At 37.5% G+C, this 20,630-nt stretch overlaps 1 protein-coding gene across 9 annotated transcripts in view; it reads left to right on the top strand.

The window, feature by feature from the left end:
- Positions 1-20,630, top strand: part of DENND4A (DENN domain containing 4A) — a 128,951-nt gene that overhangs the window by 39,426 nt on the left and 68,895 nt on the right. For 6 of the 9 annotated variants that reach the window (XM_047767107.1, XM_047767106.1, XM_047767111.1 and 3 more), the window contains exons 3-5: positions 1,718-2,050; positions 8,602-8,851; positions 18,842-18,911. In XM_047767107.1, coding sequence (XP_047623063.1) covers positions 1,740-2,050; positions 8,602-8,851; positions 18,842-18,911 — 631 coding nt within the window. In that variant the 5' untranslated portion in view covers positions 1,718-1,739. Of the gene's footprint in view, positions 1-1,717; positions 2,051-3,963; positions 4,027-8,601; positions 8,852-18,841; positions 18,912-20,630 lie in introns of those variants that run through there. The other 3 variants (XM_047767112.1, XM_047767113.1, XM_047767114.1) reach the window with 3 other exon arrangements.

Here is a 20,630-nt window from a genome sequence, read left to right as displayed (position 1 = left end):
ATGTTCTGAGGGGTTTTTTCCTAGTTTTTAAGTGGGAAAATAGTGTTCTTGTTCAAGTAGATTTGGGAAATCCTGGGTTAAGCAGAGTTAATCAGGTATCTTTATCAAAGGACTTCTGAGGCTTTAATATTTTTATATAAATTATAAATGTACAAAAGAGGCATGTGGTATGTATACCTAATTTATTAGTTCATAAAATCCTTCCTTTATATTTACTGGAACTAAATCTAATGTGAGACACTTATTGGGAAATTTCTCTTTTAGGGTAAACTTTTTTCAGTAGCTATTATATAAATAATGACAGTACTGCAAGAGTTTGTGTTTTCCTAGTTCAAGGACAAATAAGGTTTGTTAAGTGATACTAGACAACTGAAGGAGATTTTTCTCTATCTTTTTTTTTGTCTTTTGTCTTTTTTTGTTGTTGTTGTTGTTGTTATTGTTGTTGCTATTTCTTGGGCCGCTCCCGCGGCTAGGGGTCAAATCGGAGCTGTAGCCACCGGCCTACGCCAGAGCCACAGCAACTCGGGATCCGAGCCGAGTCTGCAACCTACACCACAGCTCATGGCAACGCCGGATCGTTAACCCACTGAGCAAGGGCAGGGACCGAACCCTCAACCTCATGGTTCCTAGTCGGGTTCGCCAAGCACTGCGCCACGACGGGAACTCCAGATTTTTCTCTTATTTACAAATATACAATGAATTCTACTTTGTGTATTTTTTCTTTGAATTTGTGATAAACATGTACTTCTGTTAAAATCGCCATCCTACTTTTATTATTTGAAGTTCTTCTGTTGTATCTGCTGAAACTCATTCATGGTGAATTTTTCTTTGAATGTTTTTTGTAGTTTTGGAGTAGGAAGTCATCTTCAGGGGGGCTTTTTCTGTGGAAAACCTGTGTTAAGGGTATACCCTCTAGAACTTTTTTGCATTTGCTTCCCTGGGCGTGTCACTAGCCTGGGAACACAGATATTGTTAATATCTCAGTTTTGAGCTTCCTGGGACCACGCAAATGGCTTTAAGGTCAAACTTCACATACACGTGTGAGTAGGCCTATTGTTTATATATTCTCAGAAGAGACTTTTTACCACCCCCACCCCCCTAAATTTGAGGCCAAATTGAGGCAAACTTTATTATCTCCCTGTACCAGTGGATGGATTTTTATAATTCATTCTTTAACTGGGGTTATAGTCTTTTGAGGCTCCTGGCTTAATACTGATGTCTCAGTTCCAATTCCCTATCTTAGTGGTTCAAGGCCTTGTCTCCTGTCCCTGTAGCACCTTGTTAAAACACAAGCCTCTTGATTATTGAGGAAATCAGCAAATTTCCCCCACCCAGTATCAGCTTATGCACTGCATTCTGGCCTTTGGTTTCTTCACTATTGTGGGGTCCTGGGAATTTCCCTTACAATTTTACAAGTCACTCTATGCGTTTAAAAGGATGTGAGTTTTTTTGTTATCTCCTTAGGTAATTTAGGCTTCCGTGTCACCAAAAATGGAAACTCATGCATGCATTACTTTTATAATAAAAAAAAATGCTAAGTATATACCCTTTTCTTAAAAGGCATACTTTTTATGTATGAAAGTGAAATGTTTAATACTAATGTACTTATCAGGGAAGTAGTGCGCTTTTTGTAGTTTTTCATTTTTAATTGTACACAGACCACTTACATTTATTTGGCTTATTATAGGAGAATAATAATCTTTTACTTTCCTTTTAGATGTAGCCTCCTGTAATGGAAGATGATTGAAGATAAGGGGCCTCGTGTTGCTGACTACTTTGTTGTAGCAGGATTAACTGATACTTCAAAGCCCCTTGAAGAAGAAATTCACTTCAATGATGCCTGTCATAAAGTAGCTAAACCAAAAGAACCTATCACAGATATTTCAGTTATTATTAAATCTCTTGGGGAGGAAGTACCACGAGATTATACGTGTATTGATGTTACCCCATCTGGACTATCAGCTGATCTCAATAATGGAAGTCTTGTGGGGCCACAGATTTTCCTTTGCTATAGAAGAGGAAGAGATAAGCCTCCACTTACAGATCTGGGGTAAGTATTTTTTAAAAAGAATTATTGTTTTGTTTTTTTGTCTTTTGTTTTTAGGGCCACACCTGTGGCATGTGAAGGTTTCTGGCTAGGGGTCGAATCTGAGCTGTAGCTGCTGGCTTATACCAGAGCCACAGCAATTCAGATCTGAGCCACATGTGTGACCTACACCACAGCTCCCGGCAACACCAGATCCTTAACCCACTGGTCGAGGCCAGGGATCAAACCCGTGTCCTCACGGATACTAATTGGGTTCGTTATACGCTGAGCCCTGACAGGAACTCCAAGAATTTTTTTTTTTTTTTTTGTCTTTTTGCTATTTCTTGGGCCACTCCCACAGCATATGGAGGTTCCCAGGCTAGGGGTCAAATTGGAGCTGTAGCCACCGGCCAACGCCAGAGCCACAGCAACGCTGGATCCGAGCCTCGTCTGCAACCTACACCACAGCTCACGGCAACGCCGGATCGTTAACCCACTGAGCAAGGGCAGGGATGGAACCCGCAACCTCATGGTTCCTAGTCGGATTCGTTAACCACTGCGCCACGACGGGAACTCCCAAGAATTATTGTTTTTGATCCGAGTAATAAACCTTGTAGATTTTGAAGATAACTCTTCAATTTACTTATTTATTTATTTATTTTTGTCTTTTTGCCATTTCGTGGGCGGCTCCCACGGCATATGGAGGTTCCCAGGTTAGGGGTCGAATCGGAGCTGTAGCCACCAGCCTATGCCAGAGCCACAGCAACTCGGGATCCGAGCCGCATCTGTGACCTACACCACAGCTCACGGCAATGCTGGATCCTTAACCCACTGAGCAAGGGCAGGGACCGAACCCGCAACCTCATGGTTCCTAGTCAGATTCGTTAACCACTGAGCCACGACGGGAACAGCTTTAGAAAAACAGATATGTTTATATCCAAAATTCTGTATTCTTTTCCTGTGTTCCTTATTGTCTTTTCAGTGTCTCTTTGCCCTATACGTTCTGAGCATTTTATTTTGTCTGAGTTTTTTTGTATTAAAGATGGAGGAGATAATTTGAAAAATATTTCCAGAAAAGTGTCAGAAATTAATGTATTATGCTGGTCATAAAATTTTAAATTATCTTTAAGAAAAAGATGGCTTTTAAGGATCAGTTATAATGATCATTATAGTTGGGTGCTTAAGTCTGCATGCATCAAACAAGGATCTTGGGTAAATTAATGCTTTACTTAGGATACTGTATTGAACTTGGGACTCCTTTTTTATTTAACAGCTTTAGTGAGTTATAATTCATACCATCCAATCAACTTATTTACGTTGTACAATTTAGTAGTTTTTAGTATATTTATAGAGTTGTGAAACTGTCACCATGATAACTTTTTAATATTTGTATTGTGCCCCCCAAATAAGCAACCCTATATTCATTTTAGTTACTGTCTAATTCTACTGTCTGATTGTCTCTAACCCCTTCAGCTTTAGGAAGTTACCAGTCTACTTTCTGTCTCTGTGGATTTACCTATTCTGGACATTTTCTGTCAATATAATCATACTATATAGGGTTATCTTGTGGCTGACTTGTTTCACTTAGCAAAATGATTTCAAGGTTTATCCATATTGTAGTATGTGTCCATATGTCTGTACTTTATTCTTTTTTGTTTCTCTCTTTAAAAAAAAATTTTTTTTAGGACCACACCCTCCATGACATGTGGAGCTTCCCAGGATAAGAGTCAAATCAGAGCTATAGCTTCCAGTCCACACCACAGCCACAGCAATGCCAGGTCTGAGCCATATCTGTGACCTACCCCATAGCTTGCGGCAGCGCCAGATCCTCAACCCACTGAGTGAGGCCAGGGAATGAACCCTCATCCTCATGAATACCAGTCAGATTTTTAACCTCTGAGCTACAACTGGAACTCCTGTACTTTATTCTTTTGTAGAGCTGAATGATAGTCCATCTTACGGGTCTGTCACAATTTATCCATTCATCAGATGATGGACATGTGAGTTGTTTCCCCTTTTTGGCTATTAAGAATAATGTTACTGGAAATATTTGTGTACAAGTTTTGTACAGACATATGTTTTCATTTCTCTTGTATATATATACTTAGGAGTGGAATTGTTAGGTCATATGGTAATTCTGTGTTTAATCTTTTGAGGTACTGCCAATTTGCTTTCCAAAGTAACCATACCACTTTGCACTCTCATCAACAGTGTATGAAGGTTCCAATTTCCCCCCATCCTAGCCAACATCTTGTATTATCATTTTGATTACAGCTGCCCTAGTAGGAGTGGAGTGGTATCTTACTGTGGTCTTGATTTGCATTCACCTCTTGGTTGAGCATCTTTTCATGTGCTTATTAGCAATCTGTATATCTTTGGGAAAATGTCTTTTCAGAATCCTTTACTCATTTTTTAATTGGGCTGTCTTTTTATTATTTATTAATTTATTTATTTTTTGTCTTTTTGCTATTTCTTGGGCCGCTCCCACAGCATATGGAGGTTCCCAGGCTAGGGGTCGAATCGGAGCTGTAGCTGCCAGCCTATGCCAGAGCCACAGCAACTCGGGATCCTAGCCGCGTCTGCAACCTACACCACAGCTCACAGCAACGCCGGATCGTTAACCCACTGAGCAAGGGCAGGGATCGAACCCGCAACCTCATGGTTCCTAGTCGGATTTGGTAACCACTGCGCCACGATGGGAGCTCCTTATTATTTATTATTGAGCTTTGAGGGTTCTTTACAAATTCTCCCTACAAGTTCCTTATCAGATATATGATTTACAGATATTTTCTCCCATTCTGTAAGTTTTCTTTTCACTTTATGGTATCCTTTGGAGCTAAGATTTTTTTTTTTTTATGAAATCTTATTTATGTATTTTTTTTCTTTTGTTGTTTGTGTTTTGGTATCATATCTAAGAGGGCATTTACTAATCCAGAGTCATGAAGATATTCACTAAGTTTTTGTCTAAGAGTTTTATAGTTTCAACCTTTACATTTAGGTCTTTGATCCACTTTAAGTTAATTTTTTTAGATGGTTGAGGAGAGTGTCCAGCCTAACTCTTTTACATCTGGCTATCCAGTTGTTCCAGAACCATCTGTTGATTAGAATATTCTTTCCCCATTCTCAAAAATTAATTAGCTATAGATACTCAGGTTTATTTCTGTAATTCTATTTCAGTTCTCTCTGTGTACTACACAGAGAGAACTAACTGTACTACAGTTTTGGTTACTGTAGCTTTGTAGTAAGTTTTTACAGTGGGAAAAACACTGGGAAAGTAGGAAGTGTGAGTCTTCCAACTTTGTTGATCATTTTCAAAATTATTTTTGTTATTTTGGGTCCTTTGAATTTCCATTTAATTTTAGGATCACCTTGTCAATTTCTGCAAAGATCTAAAAAAAATCTATAAAAGAGGAATGCATAAATGTAAAAAACAAATATATACACACATGTATATTTATTTATACAGGAGATTCTTCCTAAAAAGCCAAAGAAAGGCTAGGAGTAGCTTTTATAATGTCTTCATCATAGATGAAGGGTTTATAGAGAATGCAGATTAGCCTTCTTGTTTCCATGGCTCTGTTGCAAAAGGGGATGGGCTTAACTTAAAATATTTTGTAAATAAGTTATCAGTGTTGCTGCTAATATCAGAAGAAAGGCTCTAAAAGTTCCATCTTCTAATATATTAAATCTGAAAATGGATAGTCATGTTTATTTATGCCTAAGAGGAGATATTGGAAGAGCTCTTGAACTTTCTTCTACTTTTAAAATTCTGTTATCTAATTTTGATGTCAAAAAGTTATATTAAGCTCAGTCTTTATTGTGTGATAATTCATGAACTAATTGCAGTAATTTTAAATGGGTTTCGGAACAGCTACTGTATTGTTTTATATGAAGTTTGCATATTTAGTAAATGGCTTGGGAAAATAAGCCAGCTGTTAGATCTTATTTTTAAAAGGTTAGGTTAAGTTGCTCCTTATGATCACTGATGACTGTCAGAATTCTAACTTGCAGATAAAATGAAGGGAATGTTGCAGATTCTTGTTAGCTTGTTACAGTTGCCTAGATTAGAGGTGAGGAATTTTCTAAGCACAGGGAAGATTCTCCAGTAGGAAAGGACTTGAACTGGAATGACTAAATTAACCACTCTTATGGCTATCCTCATTGTGGAGAATATGACATCATTCTTGCTTTTAAAAAGCGTATAGTTTAAATAGATAAGAAAAGTTACTCAGTAATATAAAAATCAAAAATAGTAATGCAAGTAATGTATACACCAGCATAATAATCCCTTATTAAAGAAAATAGGTAGCTTATTACATCAAATATACTTATAATCTATATCTTTTAATAATTTGGGGTAGTAAATGGTTGTTTGTTGTTCTGTGTACTGTATTTTTGTTTTCTTGTTTTCAATGGATCATTTGTGTGCCAGGCATTATTTTGGAGACGCTACTTGTAATCTCATCTAGTTCTGCCAAGATCATGTGAGTTAGATTTTTTTTTTTTTTTTTTTGGCCGTGCCTATAGCATGTGAAAGTTCTGGGCCATAGATCAAACCCATGCCACAGCAGTGACTGCACTAGGTCGTTAACCCGCTGTACCACAAGAGAGCTCCTGGATTTTTAAATTCAACAGCTAAGTAGTGTAAGAGAGAAGTAAGTAACTGACTACAATAGTAACAGATGGTAACAGTGGTAGGGATTTAAATTCAGATATGCCTAACTTCTCTGTTACAATGCCTTTTTTTTTAAGATTAAGAAAAAAAAAAATGACAGAAATTTCCATTGTGGCTCAGCAGGTTAAGAACCTGACTAGTATCCATGAGTATGTGGGTTTGATCCCTGGCCTAACTCAGTGGGTTAAGTATCCAGGTTGCCTCAAGCTGCAGCTTGGATCCTGCATTGCTCTGGCAGTGGTGTAAACCAGCAGCTGGAGCTCCAATTCAACTCCTAGCCTGAGACTTCCATATGCCACAGGTTTGGCCTTAAATAAAAGAAAAGCAAGATCAAAAGAAAGAGCAGTAATTAGGCTAACACTGGAATATACTAGATGCTATGATTAAGCATCAAACTTTGCTCTAATTTTTCAAAATAGAATGTTGCAAGAAAAAAAATTTTTAAGTTTGCTAACAGCCAAGACAAAAGGGAAATTAAAAATCATGTTAGGAAGAAATAATTTGACTGATTTCTGGCACTAAATTTTATTTGTGTAATGGGACTGTATAAAAAGGAATACAGATTGATCTCAGGAACATTGCCTTTTGCCTGTTATAATATTTTTTCTAGCAACCGCAGAAACAGATTTAATGTAGTATTGGGACAGGCTGGAACCTGGGACCCTTTGCTGCAGTGCTTGCACCTGGACAGTCATCTCCTTGTCTCCTTGAGCAACAAAATATAAAGAAACTATAAGGGACTAAAAATAAATGTGTACGTTTGTACAGTTGGGGCAAATTAGGAACAGCAAGATACAAAAAGACCGAAAAACCAACTGCCACTTCTGAGGTGTCTGGGGGAGAAAAAGCAGGGCACTGTGTATGATTCTGACACAGCACCACCGAGAGGGTGAGCTGACCACCTCCAGCCCAACGCATCACATCAGCCCAGCCCTCACCCCATTTAAGGGAACAGCTTACCCTCTGGCTGGAAACAAGAATGAGAACCTGTTACTTGTTTTTGCTCTCTCATGTTGCAGCATGACTGCCAGTAAAGCCTTGCCTGAATTTCTTTTCTGGCCTCTTATCAATTTCTGTTGATTAAGGAATCCAAGAACCCTGGTGCATAACAGTAGCGCTTAAAAGAAGTTTTTTGTCTAATGCCATGGACTTAGCATTAAAGTAAAAATTAGTGAATTCTGTGAGGGAATAAACTAATATTACTTAAGCGTGATGTTCTTTGTGTTCCCAAGTATTTTAAGTAATAGTATCTACAAAACTTAAGGAATGAATGCCTGGCCTGCCCTTTATTAAAAACCTATAATTTTACCATAAAGGATGAAGGGGAAATGTTCACTTATTCTTTTGATTAAAGATAGATTGAGGTCATTTTCTCTTTTGAAGGCCCAAAACTCTCTCTTAAACCTAAAGGAAGTATTGGAGGTAAAAGTATGCAAGCAGGTTTTATACTGTATGCCAAAGAACTTTTTGTAAAAATTTTAACTCCGGTCAAAATACAACGTTGCTTTTTCTAAAGATAATGCTTGGTTTTAGACATATGTACATACATACACTTACCTGTCAGTCTGACAATCTAAATGGAATGCTAAAACAAGTGCCTTTACACAGAATTGCCATGCTATGGTTTATGTCAGTAAAGAGAGAGGTTAATCTGAATTTTCCCTACTTTATTAATTTTTTTAGGGAAAACAGTTATTCTTTAATCTTATATGGGATTGCAATTCAAACTCCCTTTCATATACCATGGGTGCAGCCCTAAAAAGCAAGTAATAATAATAATAATTTTCCTGTACCATTGGAATGTCTGCTACATTTAAGGATCAGCTTATGATTCCTAACAACATTACCTTTCATATTTGAGGAAGCTTTGTAATTGTGTACTAATTTATTTATTTTTTAGGGTTTTATATGACTGGAAAGAAAGATTGAAACAGGGGTGTGAAATTATTCAGAGTACTCCCTATGGACGCCCTGCAAATATTAGCGGCAGTACGTCATCACAAAGAATTTATATCACTTACCGAAGAGCCTCTGAAAACATGACTCAGAATACGTTGGCTGTTACAGACATATGTATTATTATACCCAGTAAAGGAGAAAGTCCACCACACACATTCTGCAAAGTTGACAAGAATCTCAATAACAGTATGGTAAGTGACTCTTTTGCACTGATAAAATTAGCCACCGATGAAAAGAGCATAATTTAAAATAAATCTAAAGTAATTTCGTTGTACTTTCAAAAAAGAGCTGTGCAAAAAGCTTTATTCTTCTTCTTTTTTTTTTTTACTTTAAAAAGTAATTTTCTGAAGTTCTCATCATGGCACAGTGGAAAAGAATCTGACTAGGAACCATGAGGTTGCATGTTCAACCCCTGGCCTGGCTCAGTGGGTTAAGAATCCGGCATTGCCAGAGTTCCCATCGTGGCGCAATGGTTAACGAATCCAACTAGGAACCATTAGGTTGCAGGTTTGGTCCCTGGCCTTGCTCAGTGGGTTAAGGATCCAGCATTGCTGTGAGCTGTGGTGTAGGTTGCAGACGCGGCTCGGATCCCACGTTGCTGTGGCTCTGGCATAGGCCGGTGGCAACAGCTCCAATTGAACCCCTAGCCTGGGAACCTCCATGTGCCGCGGGAGCGGCCCTAGAAAAGGTAAAAGGACAAAAAAAAAAAAAAAAGAATCCAGCATTGCCATGAGCTGTGGTGTAGGTTGCAGACCAGGCTCAGATCCCACATTGCTGTGGCTGTGGTGTAGGCCGACAGCTATAACTCCAATTGTACCTCTAGCCTGGGAACTTTCTTATACCATGGGTGTGGCCCTAAAAAGCAAATAATGATAATAATAATAATAATTTTCCCACCTCAAAAGTAATGTACTCGTCAAGGGGAACCCCTCCACTGTGTGCTACATCCCATTTACTCACCAATTTGAGGACATGGCATCAGAAATTCTCCCTACTTTTTTTGTGAATCATCAGATTTTCACTCTCCAGTGGATTATTTCCTCCCCCATTCAAAAGATGTTATAATACTTATCTTTACAAAGCTTCTTAACTTTTATAGCCCACCTCACTATTCCCCCTTTGATTGTTCTTTCCAATAAAACATCTCAAAGAAGTTGACTGTATTCTGTCTCCTTCCTCACTTTGACTTTCTCCAGTTAGGCTTATATCTCCATCATTACACTAAGACTGCTCTTATTGAATCCCATGATCAACTCTTCATCTTATTTTTCAGTATGTTTCGACATAGATGATCACTTCTTCCTTCTTGAGCAGTGGCAGGAAGAGAAGATGTAGTCTCTATCTTCTGTACTCTCTTGCTTTGTCCTCCTAACTCACTAGTCATTCCCTTTTGCCTTTGCTAATTCCCAATTCCCTAACCTCTATACCGCAGAGTGCCCCAGGGTTCAGTCCTTAGACCACTTATCTTTATAATCAGAACTCACTTCCTTGATGATTTAATCATTTAAATAGAGGCTATTTTTGGATGACTTGTAGATTTCTGTGTCCAGCCTGGACCTTTTTGATTTGTTACCTCTTCTTGGATATCTTATCAAATAGGTCATCTCAAATTTAACATGTCCAAGACTGAACCGGTGTCCCTCTCCAAATCTACTTATCTCCCTTGTCTTCCTCTTCTAGTAAAAGGAAATTCCACTCTTCTAGTTACTCAGACCAAAAATCCTCGGACTAACCCTTAACATTTACCTTCTACCTCTCATTCAATTCTTTTGTAAATTCTATTGACTTTAATTTCATACTGTATTGTGAACTTGAGCACATCTCTCTCCATTTGCTGCAACCTTGATCCAAGCCATAATCATCTCTTAACAGAATTATTGCAGTGGTCTCCTAATTCAGGCGTTAGGCAAACTTTTGTATAAAGGACTAAATAATCACTTAGCTTTTGCAAGTCATATACAGTCTCTGTCGCAAATTCACCTTCTGTCTTAAAAAAACATTTTAGGAGTTCCTGTCGTGGGCAGTGGTTAATGAATCCAACTAGGAACCATGAGGTTGCGGTTTCAGTCCCTGCCCTTGCTCAGTGGGTTAACGATCTGGTGTTGCCGTGAGCTGTGGTGTAGGTTGCAGACGCGGCTTGGATCCCGCATTGCTGTGGCTCTGGCGTAGGCCAGCGGCTACAGCTCCTATTAGACCCCTAGCCTGGGAACCTCCATATGCCGAGGGAGTAGCCCAAGAAATAGCTAAAAAGACAAAAAAAAAAAATTTAAAGTGTAAGAACCAATCAAAACTCAGTTGTATGAAACAGGGCTTGGCTCAAATGCTGGCCATAGTTTGCCAGATCCCTGGTCTAATTGATCTCTGCTTCCTGAAATCTATTCTTCACATAGCAGCAAGGGGGATACTTTTTGTTTGTTTGTTTTTTTGGCTGTACCCACAGCATGCAGAAGTTCCCAGGCCAGGGATCAAACCCATGTCCCACAGCAGCCACCTAAGCCACTGCCATGACAACACCAGATCTGTAATGCGTTGTACCACAAGGGAACTCCAAGAAGGATACCTTTTTTTTTTTTTTTTTTTTGCTGTCTTGTGGCATATGGAATTGGTCCAGGGATCAGATCTGAGCCACAATTTACAGCCCAGCTGTGGCAGTGTTGGGTCCTTAATCCTTAACCCTCTTTGCCAGCCAGGGGATCGAACATGCGTCCCAGCACTCCAGAGATGCTGCTGATCCCATTATGCCACAGCAGGAACTCCCCAAGAGAGATAACTTTTAAAACACAATTTAGATCATATCACTCCTCTGCTTAAAAGCCTTAATGGCTTCCCATCTCACTCTTAGCAAAGTCCTTCCAGAAGCCTTAAGGCTGTGCATGATGTGTAATTACAATTACCTTTTTTCTTTTATTGCTGTTTCAAATTTTAAAAAGAAATGTGTAACCCCCCTAAAAAAAAAATTGAGAGGGGAGCAAATTGTAGATCTGTGAAGTAAAGAGTGAAAGTTCTTATTCCTACTTCCATCTTTTGTGATTCTGTGTCAGAATTAACAATTAACAATTTGGCTTGTGTCCTTCCAGGCCCTTTTATGTGCCTATATGTAGAGTATATATATATATATTGTTTGTTTGTTTTGTTTTTTTGTCTTTTTGCCATTTTCTTGGGCTGCTCCCGCGGCATATGGAAGTTCCCAGGCTAGGGGTCAAATCAGAGCTGTAGCCACCAGCCTACACCACAGCCACAGCAACTCAGGATCCGAGCTGCGTCTGTGACCTACACCACAGCTAACGGCAACGTCGGATCCTTAACCCACTGAGCAAGGCCCGGGATCAAACCTGCCACCTCGTGGTTCCCAGTCAGATTCATTAACTGCTGAGCCACTACGGGAACTCCTGTGGAGTATATTTAACATGGATAAGTTCATCCTTTATTTTTCAAAAATTTGAAATTTCAAAATATTCTGATATAAGTTTTTTTCACTATCCATTTTTATCAGTTAAAACAATACTCTAGTGAGTTCTTTTAACAATTGTATAATATTCCAGAAAATACAAATGAAGAATGATGAATTCAAGTTATCCATTTTTCTCATTACTGATAATGCTGCTTTGATCAATCTTGTGTTTCTTTTTTTGTATATTTATTGCAGTGTTTGTAGAAGAATAAATAATTTTAAGTATAATTGATGGGTATGGTATACATTTTGAGAAGTGTTGATAGATTACTCTGAAAAAATTATGACAGCAGCCAAGTATTTCACATCCATTAAATCAGTTAATCCTCACCACTACCCTGAGTGATCATTTTTCTTCATTTTATAGAGAAGGAAATTTGAGAATTAAAGTGGTTGTTACTTGTCCAAGGTTATAACTTCAATAAATATTGAACCAAGATTCAAACCCAGACTACAGAACTCCAGAATAAAACCCCTAAACACTTACTTCATTGATTAATTATTTCCTTATAATATATACTGGAGTTTCTTTTTTTTATTTTTATTTTTTTTAATTTTTAGGGCCACACCCATGGCACATGGAGGTTCCCAGGCTAGGGGTCTAATTGGAGCTTTAGCCACCAGCCTACGCCAGAGCTACCGGAATACCAGATCCGAGCCGCATCTGTGACCTACACCTCAGCTCACGGCAGGGCCAGATCTTTAACCCACTGAGCAAGGCCAGGGATCGAACCCTCTACCTCATGGTTCCTAGTTGGATTCATTTCCACTGTGCCACCATGGAAACTCCTGCAACGTGTCTGTTTAAAGAATTTTATCCCAGAAAATTTTAACCGATTTATATTCCTACCAATAAAGTATGAAAGCATTCATTTTTCTTAAATAAAATTTTGTCAGCCATTGGATTAGCAAATCATAAATTTTCAAATTTAATTTTTTAGTGATCCTAGGGCAGATACATTGTCCTGTTATAACTATGTAATTAACACTTTGCTAAGATCTAAAAGATTTACACACATCTTATCGCTTATTAAGTTTTCATAGGAAGTTGTTTTTTAAAACTATTATTTATCCTCTCTTAAGCTAATAACACAGGAAATACTGAAGCTTTAGATAAAGCTACAAGAAAAAAGAACTTGAGTTTTTTGCCATGTGACTGGATATAGAACAAATCGTGGGAGCCTGGAAATGTTTTTAACCCTCTCAAAAAATAGTAAAATAGATTTTTTTATTGTGTAGTAGTTAAGATCAGTATAGCTGAGCAGTTCAGAGTGCAGATTCTGGAGGCAGAGTATATGGATATGAATCCCATTTCTGACACTTGTCGACTGTGTGACCTTGGGCAAGTAATGTAACCTCTCTGTGCCTCATTTTCATAATTGTAAAATGAGAGTGATTATAGCATCCATCTTATAAGTTATAGTCATGATTAAATGAATTTAGAATCATGTCCCCGTACATAGAAAGCGCTATGTATGTATTAGTTTATTGTCTACAAGCATCTTTCAATTCCAAATTTTCTTTTAGAAAAATCTGCAGTTTAAGGTAGTAGCAGTATTTGTTTAAAATGTTTAATAAGTGATTCAGAAAAAAGATATCAACAGTATTTCATTTGTATCCTAAACATTTTTTGGTAGCTATGTGACCCCCTCCTGGCTATTTCTTGTTAACAGCCATTCTATACAAAATGCACTATTTTTTTCTGCCATCCTTGCATTTTGATTTGGTGATGATGTGTGACAATGGAGAGATCATGGTGGAGGAAGAAGATCATGGTAGCAGATAAGTTTTATAGGCCTTGTGTGCTGCTGGTGGTGACAGCGAGAAGAGTTTAACTCTTCCATAATATAATGTCCAGCTTAACCAGATTTGGTTTGGTATTTTAGCAAGACTCTTCAGGCTCACAGATACTTGGTGTTTTCCCATTGGTGAATTTTCCATTGGTTTTCTGGGATTTGTTGGTTTTGGATTCAAAGTGAATTAATGGTGTCGTTAGAACCATTTCTCAGTTTTATTAATTAATCAAAGTGTCCAAAGTAGACTCGTTACATTGAAACCAAAACCAGAGCCATGAGTTTCTATTTTTCCTTACCCTGACGTTTTGGTCCCAGTGTTGTGAGAGCTTTAATTCTCTGCTGGAAGAATAAAGAGGCAGTGTAACAGTGTGAACAGAAAGAATTCCAACTAAACTGCTGGATTTGAATTCCAGATGCATGTCTTGGACAGGTTCTTGGTCTCTGTGTCTCAGTTTTCTCATTCATGAACCAAAGATAAAATAGTATTTTATTTCACAGGCTTTTTGTGAAGATTAAATGAATTAATATTTGTGAAGAACTTAGGATAGTGCCTGGCACATAATAAGTGACAGGTAAATGTTAGCTATTTTTAATTACTCCTTTAGTTAACTCTGCTTAATCAGTCCCTTTTATGTGTATTTAATGATGGGGAAAGAGTTTTTCTTTTTCAGTTTTATTGAGATATAATTGACATATAGCAAGGGAGAGCTCTTTAAATTTCTTTTTTCCTTTTTTTTTTTTTTTTTTGCTTTTTAGGGCCACACCCATGGCATATGGAGGCTCCCAGGCTAGGGGTCTAATTGGAGCTACAACCTCAGGCCTGTGCCACAGCCACAGACGCAGCAATGCCAGATCAGAACTGCATCTGCAATCTACACCCCAGCTCATGGCAAGGCTGGATTCTTAACCCACTGAGCCAGGGATCGAACCCTCAACCTCACGGTTCCTAGTCAGATTTGTTTCCCACGATGGGGACTCCTAAATTTTATTTTATTTCTGCCCAGTGGTTAAGCGCCTCTTAAATTCTTTAAAGAAATATTATAGGAATAGAAACCTCTTAAACACTTATTTTCTTATTCTTAATTTAGTATCAGTCTTGAATATAGAGAAACTTCCCTGATTTTTGTGGTAGACTTTTTTTTTTTAAGCAATGGGTTATGGTTTATATCTATTAATGATCTTTGTTTCCATTGACTATAAAGTAGTAAAAGCAAATTTAGATCTTTGAAGTAGATATGCAATTGACTTTTCTTTCAGAAAAACTAATATAGACATAAAGTGCCAGGAGCTTTTTTTCATATCTGTCTAATGTATATATAAAGAATCAGGAAGTGGTTAGGATTAAATTGTTGATGTGTTGATAATTCCCAGCAGTATAGTTACTATAGTTTATTCTTGTTTGGGGGCAATTAGGTAGCCCAAATGAAAGCATCTACTAGTTTTCTAAATCAGGAGGAAAAAAACAAAACACAGAGAAACTAATCTAGTGGCCATGAGGACATGTTTGTTGAATCTTTCCTCAAGTTCCTACATGATTTTTGTACCAAGCTTACAGCTTTGGCTTTAAAACAAAACAAAACAAAACAAAAACAACAAAAAACTCTTCCACTTCTCTACCTCCCATTAGAAGCTTATGAAAAGAGCTTTCAGGAATTACTAGTTTTTAAATTTTGGACCATAAGCCTCAAGTGATTTGAACTTTGATTCATTTAGAATAGAATAATATTTTAGAGCTGCAAGAGTATTTAAGAGTAGTCATGTGGTTCAAAACTGAAAAATGTGTAGTTAGTCCAGGTGCTTTTATTCACACAGTGAATCTTTTTGGCTAATTTGGGACTGTCTCCTGGGTTTTTAATTCATCAAGAGTATTTTTTTAAAATACTCTATACAGATGAGTTTTGTTTTACAACCTTTCAAGAGTGTCAGTATTTGATTTGCCAAGTTTATTTAGAAAAATGGAATTATTAACAAACTAAGTAGTTAAATCATATACCTGAGAGTTCCTTGGGTTCAATCCCTGGCTGGCACAGTGAGTTAAAGGGTCTAGCATTGCCACAGCTGCAGTGTAGCTTGGATTTGATCCCTGGCCCAGGAGCTCCATGTGCCAATGAGGCAGCCAAAAGTGAAAAAGAAAAATATATGTATATATCCAGAAGAAAGGGAATCTGAGAGTGTTTTTGGCCATGGTAAACCACAATATAGATATTTTATGGGTTAAGCATCTAAAGTATTTTTTAGAACAGTGGCTCTTTCTACTTTCTCTTTTGCCAAACCTTTGTATAAGAAAGAATTTAGAAAATTCTCTTGCAGTTTTGATACCATGGCTCTTTTCTTCCAGAGCCTCATAACTTTTACTCTATCTCTAAGTCCTTGTTTTTTATTTTAGGATATTCCTTTCAGCTTCTACCATATACACATGGTAACCTTTTTCATCACGAAAGTTATTGAAGGTTTTTGTTATCTTTACAAATCTGACTTATTGGGAAGTGGAGTTTGGACGTTGCAGTAGAGGGCCCTTTATAAATTTTTTGCCCACCAGATAAATTAAAAGTCCAGTTTGCTTATATTTGTAGTATCCACTTGAATTTCTTTTTTTTTTCCTTTTTTCTTCTTTCTTTCTTTCTTTTTTTTTTTTTAAGGCCATACCTGCAGCATATGGATGTACCCAGGCTAGAGCTCATATTGGAGCTACAGCTGCCAACTATGCCACAGCCAGTGCCAGATCCGAGCTGAATCTGAAGCCTATGCTGGAGCTTGCAGTAACACCAGATCCTCAACCCACTGAGTGAAGCCAGGGTTCATACCTACATCCTCATGGATACTAATCGAGTTTTTAACCTACTGAGCCACAGCAGGAACTTCCCCACTTGAATTTTATACATCCATTCTTTGATGCAAAAATAATAAAACATTTATAAGAACCAAAATCCCAATAGAACAATGGTCATAATTTAATATTCTAAGCATGATTTAACATAATAATCTGTGGAGACATATTAAAAATGTTTAAGAAAGTGGAAAATTTCTACGTGAGGAGTCAACTATTGCATCATTGTTCATAATAGCCACCTCCCTCCCCCAAGAGGAAACAACCTAAGTGTCCCTCAGTAGGGAAATGGATTTTAAAAAACTGTTTTTCTTTCATTAATGGAATATTCTCCAGCCATTCTGATGAAGAAAGCAGATCTGTGTCAACTTTGCTAATTCTCAAAAACATTTTGATGAGTGAGAAAGCAAGCCATAAAGGCATGTATTCAGCACATCACCATTTATATAATTATAAAGCATGCAAAACAATGACATATAGATGTGTATATTTATGTAATAGAAATGTTTTAAATGCGTATGAATAAAATGTACTAGCTTCAGGCTAGCAGTTAGCTCCAGAGGACAGAAAGGGATGGAAGATGAAGCTTTAGCTAAATCTGTCATTTTTTGTTTCTTTATAAATTGAAACATCTGAAGCAAATAAGATAAATTTTTAATATCTGTTAAAACTAAGTCGTGAGTAAATGGGTGCTTGTTACAATAGTTTCTTAAGTTTATTTATGTATTTGTTTTCTGTGCTACATATCTGTCCTCATGTACTGGTCCATGCAGGCACTCTCTGTCATAGGCACAAACACATCCCCTCACATTTATTCCTTTAGCAAATATTTATGAAGCATTTCTACATAGTAGGCACTGTTTTGGGTGCTACAGATACAGCAGTGAACAACAACAAAAAGCCTTTCCCATCATGGAACTTACATTCTAGTGGTAGAAAGCAGATAATCAATATACAGTGTGCCAAATGGTGGTAAGTGCAACACATGAAGAAAAATTAAGATAAGGGTGATAGGGAGGACTGGGCATTGTAGAAAGAGGCTTGGTATACATCTAAGGTGATGAAAAGAGGGCTGTCTAATAAAGTGACATTTGTGTTGAAACCGAAAGGAGATGCGGAAGTGTGCTTCGTGAATAAATCTGTCACTACCTCATGTCGAGGTAGGTTCCTTAGGTTACTTACCCATTTCAGACTTCTTGCCTTACCTCCATTTGACTCTACACTTGGATGTCCAATAGATGTTTCAAACTTACCCTGTCTAAAACTCCTTTCTTTACCCCCAAATCTGCTTTACTCACAGTCTTCTCCATCTCAGTTTTAGCTGGAACTAGGAATTTGAAACTTTGGGAAATAGCCGTTATTTAAAAGCATGTTACTGAATAGAGAAGATCATGTAGAGAAAGTAAAGACAAGACAACGCCACATTTAATGATCAGGAAAAGAGAGAGGATACTACAAGGGAGACTGAGAAGTGGCCAGAGATTTGGTGGCAAGGGACCAAGAGAGTGTGATGCCTCAAAAATCAAGAAAGGAAAATGTTTCAGGAAGGGAGTCATTAAGGTATCCAAATTTGCTGAGCACTTGAGTAAGATGAAGACTAGGAATCAACTGTTAGATTTGGCATCATGAAAGTTGTTAAGGTGTTCTTTTAAAAAGTGGTGAAGTTAAAAACCTGGTTTGGAATGGACTTATGACAGAATAGGAAATAAGGCAATAGATATGGCAAATTACAAACTCATGAGTTTGGTATAAAGAACTAGAAGAAATCTGGCAATATATAAAAGGTGTGGAATCAAAAGGAAGGTAAAAGGAGTAAATATTTCTTGTTTATCATTTCAGCCCAAAGTTTGGACTTAGAATAAAATTTAAATTGTTGCGCCTAAGCTTTGTTTTAAAGGCTCAAGTTTTTCTCGTGTTATTGCTGTTGCAAGGGGAAAATAAGTTAAACTTCTGAAAGAAAAATGGGCAATAACTCCAATAAAAGGCTGACAAAATAAACTGAAAATAGAGAAAAATCTGGCATGACATCTTAGATTCTACATATTGGAGAGATCAAAGGATCATACCTTTTAAAATTAAATTATATTTCCTTTTTTTTTTAATTCAGTGGGGATCAGCAGTGTACTTATGTTATAAAAAATCGGTGGCAAAGACTAACACTATATCTTACAAAGCTGGTAAGTATAATTTTTCATGAAATACTTAATATGTAAATGTGTTACGGGACCAATAAGATTAAAGGAAAAAAGGTCCTGTTTTAGGATGTGTTCATGTCAGGTCTAGGACTAAAACCTATATTTTTTATTGTTTCATCTTTATCCATACTTGATTGGATGCTTAATGGAATATTAATTTTAAGTTTTTAAATTGGTATAAAATGTGGAAAAATATTGTCCTTTAAAATTATGTTTCCTTAATATTTCTATTAATTTAGTAGAATCTGTAGTTCATATGTAGTTATATTTCAAAATAAAGTATTGTAAACAAATTTGTATTTTTATAATGCATAGTTGGAATTTTCAATTGCCAGAAACCTCAGATTTTCAAACATACTAATATTATTATTTATTTTTTTGCTTTTATTTTTACTTTATTGGCTGTACCCGCGGCATATAGAAGTTTCCAGGCTAGAGGTCGAATCAGAGCTGCAGCTGCCAGCCTTCTCCACAGCCACAGCAACACAGTTGTGACCTACACCACAGCTCACAGCAACACAGATCCCTGACCCACTGAGCAAGGCCAGGGATCAATCCAGCATCCTCATGGATACTCGTGGGTTCATTACTGCTGCGCCACAACAGGAATTCCCTGTACTGATGTTACTTAGAAGAGAGCAAATACAGCCTTTTAAAAAAATATTTCTTTTAAAGTTAGTGTCAGAGACTCCTGCCTTCTTCTACCTTTGATTTTCTAGGATCTACAATTCATTGCTATTTCTGTAATTTCTTAAAAGCTATACTGTTACTTCATGACTTGAGAAAAAAATGATTCCTCATGGAATCAACTGGCTGGCCAGCACATAATCAGAGAGTTTTGAAACTGCCTTGGGCCTTAGTGTATCTAGTTCATCTCACTTTATAGATGATAAAACCAGAGTTCCATGGGTATATGATTTGTCCAAAGTCAAGTAGATTCTAGTGGCAGATCAACCAGTCATATTCCCAGTTTATCATTTTGTGTTTAACACCCTGTCTAGTGATGATTTCCACTTGACTTTAAGGGTTCCAGGTCAGGAAACTTGTTTTGTGTTTCTTTTCTTTTGTCCTTTTGTCTTCTTTTAGGGCCACACTCGAAGCATATGGATGTTCCCAGGCTAGGGGTCTAATCAGAGCTGTAGCCACCGGCCTACACCACAGCCACAGAAACGCCAGATCCGAGGTGCATCTGCGACCTGCACCACAACTCATGGCAACGCCAGATCCTTAATGCACTGAGTGAGGCCAGGGGTTGAACCCACAACCTCGTGGTTCCTAGTCAGATTCATTAACCACTGAGCCATGATGGGAACTCCCTGTTTTCTGTTTCTAGTCCCACAAAATCCAGTACAAGAGTCTGCTCTTAGGGTGTGTTCAGTGGGAGATACCTGGGCCACTTTCTGTACTAGTCCATTTAAATCATAGGCCACTTGAATCTCTGTATAAACTGGGATTAATCAGAAGCTGGGCTTAAGTTGATACCATTTTGAAGACATTGTAAATATGTGACTTCTGTTTTTTTATGTGTATTTTTCTTGTGTTTGTGCTAGAAGTTACATATATAGTCCTATAGAATATCTAATTTTAATGTGTAAAAAAATCCTGAGGGGAAGTTATTGATAAAGTGGATATATGCAAGTAACCGTATTGAAAATTTCAAAAAAAAAATGTATGGTCATATGCATTAAGGTAGTGTGACCA

The sequence above is a fragment of the Phacochoerus africanus genome, chromosome 2 (assembly GCF_016906955.1).
Source record: "Phacochoerus africanus isolate WHEZ1 chromosome 2, ROS_Pafr_v1, whole genome shotgun sequence".
NCBI classification, from domain to species: domain Eukaryota; kingdom Metazoa; phylum Chordata; class Mammalia; order Artiodactyla; family Suidae; genus Phacochoerus; species Phacochoerus africanus.
This window is presented reverse-complemented; position numbering and strand designations above follow the sequence as displayed.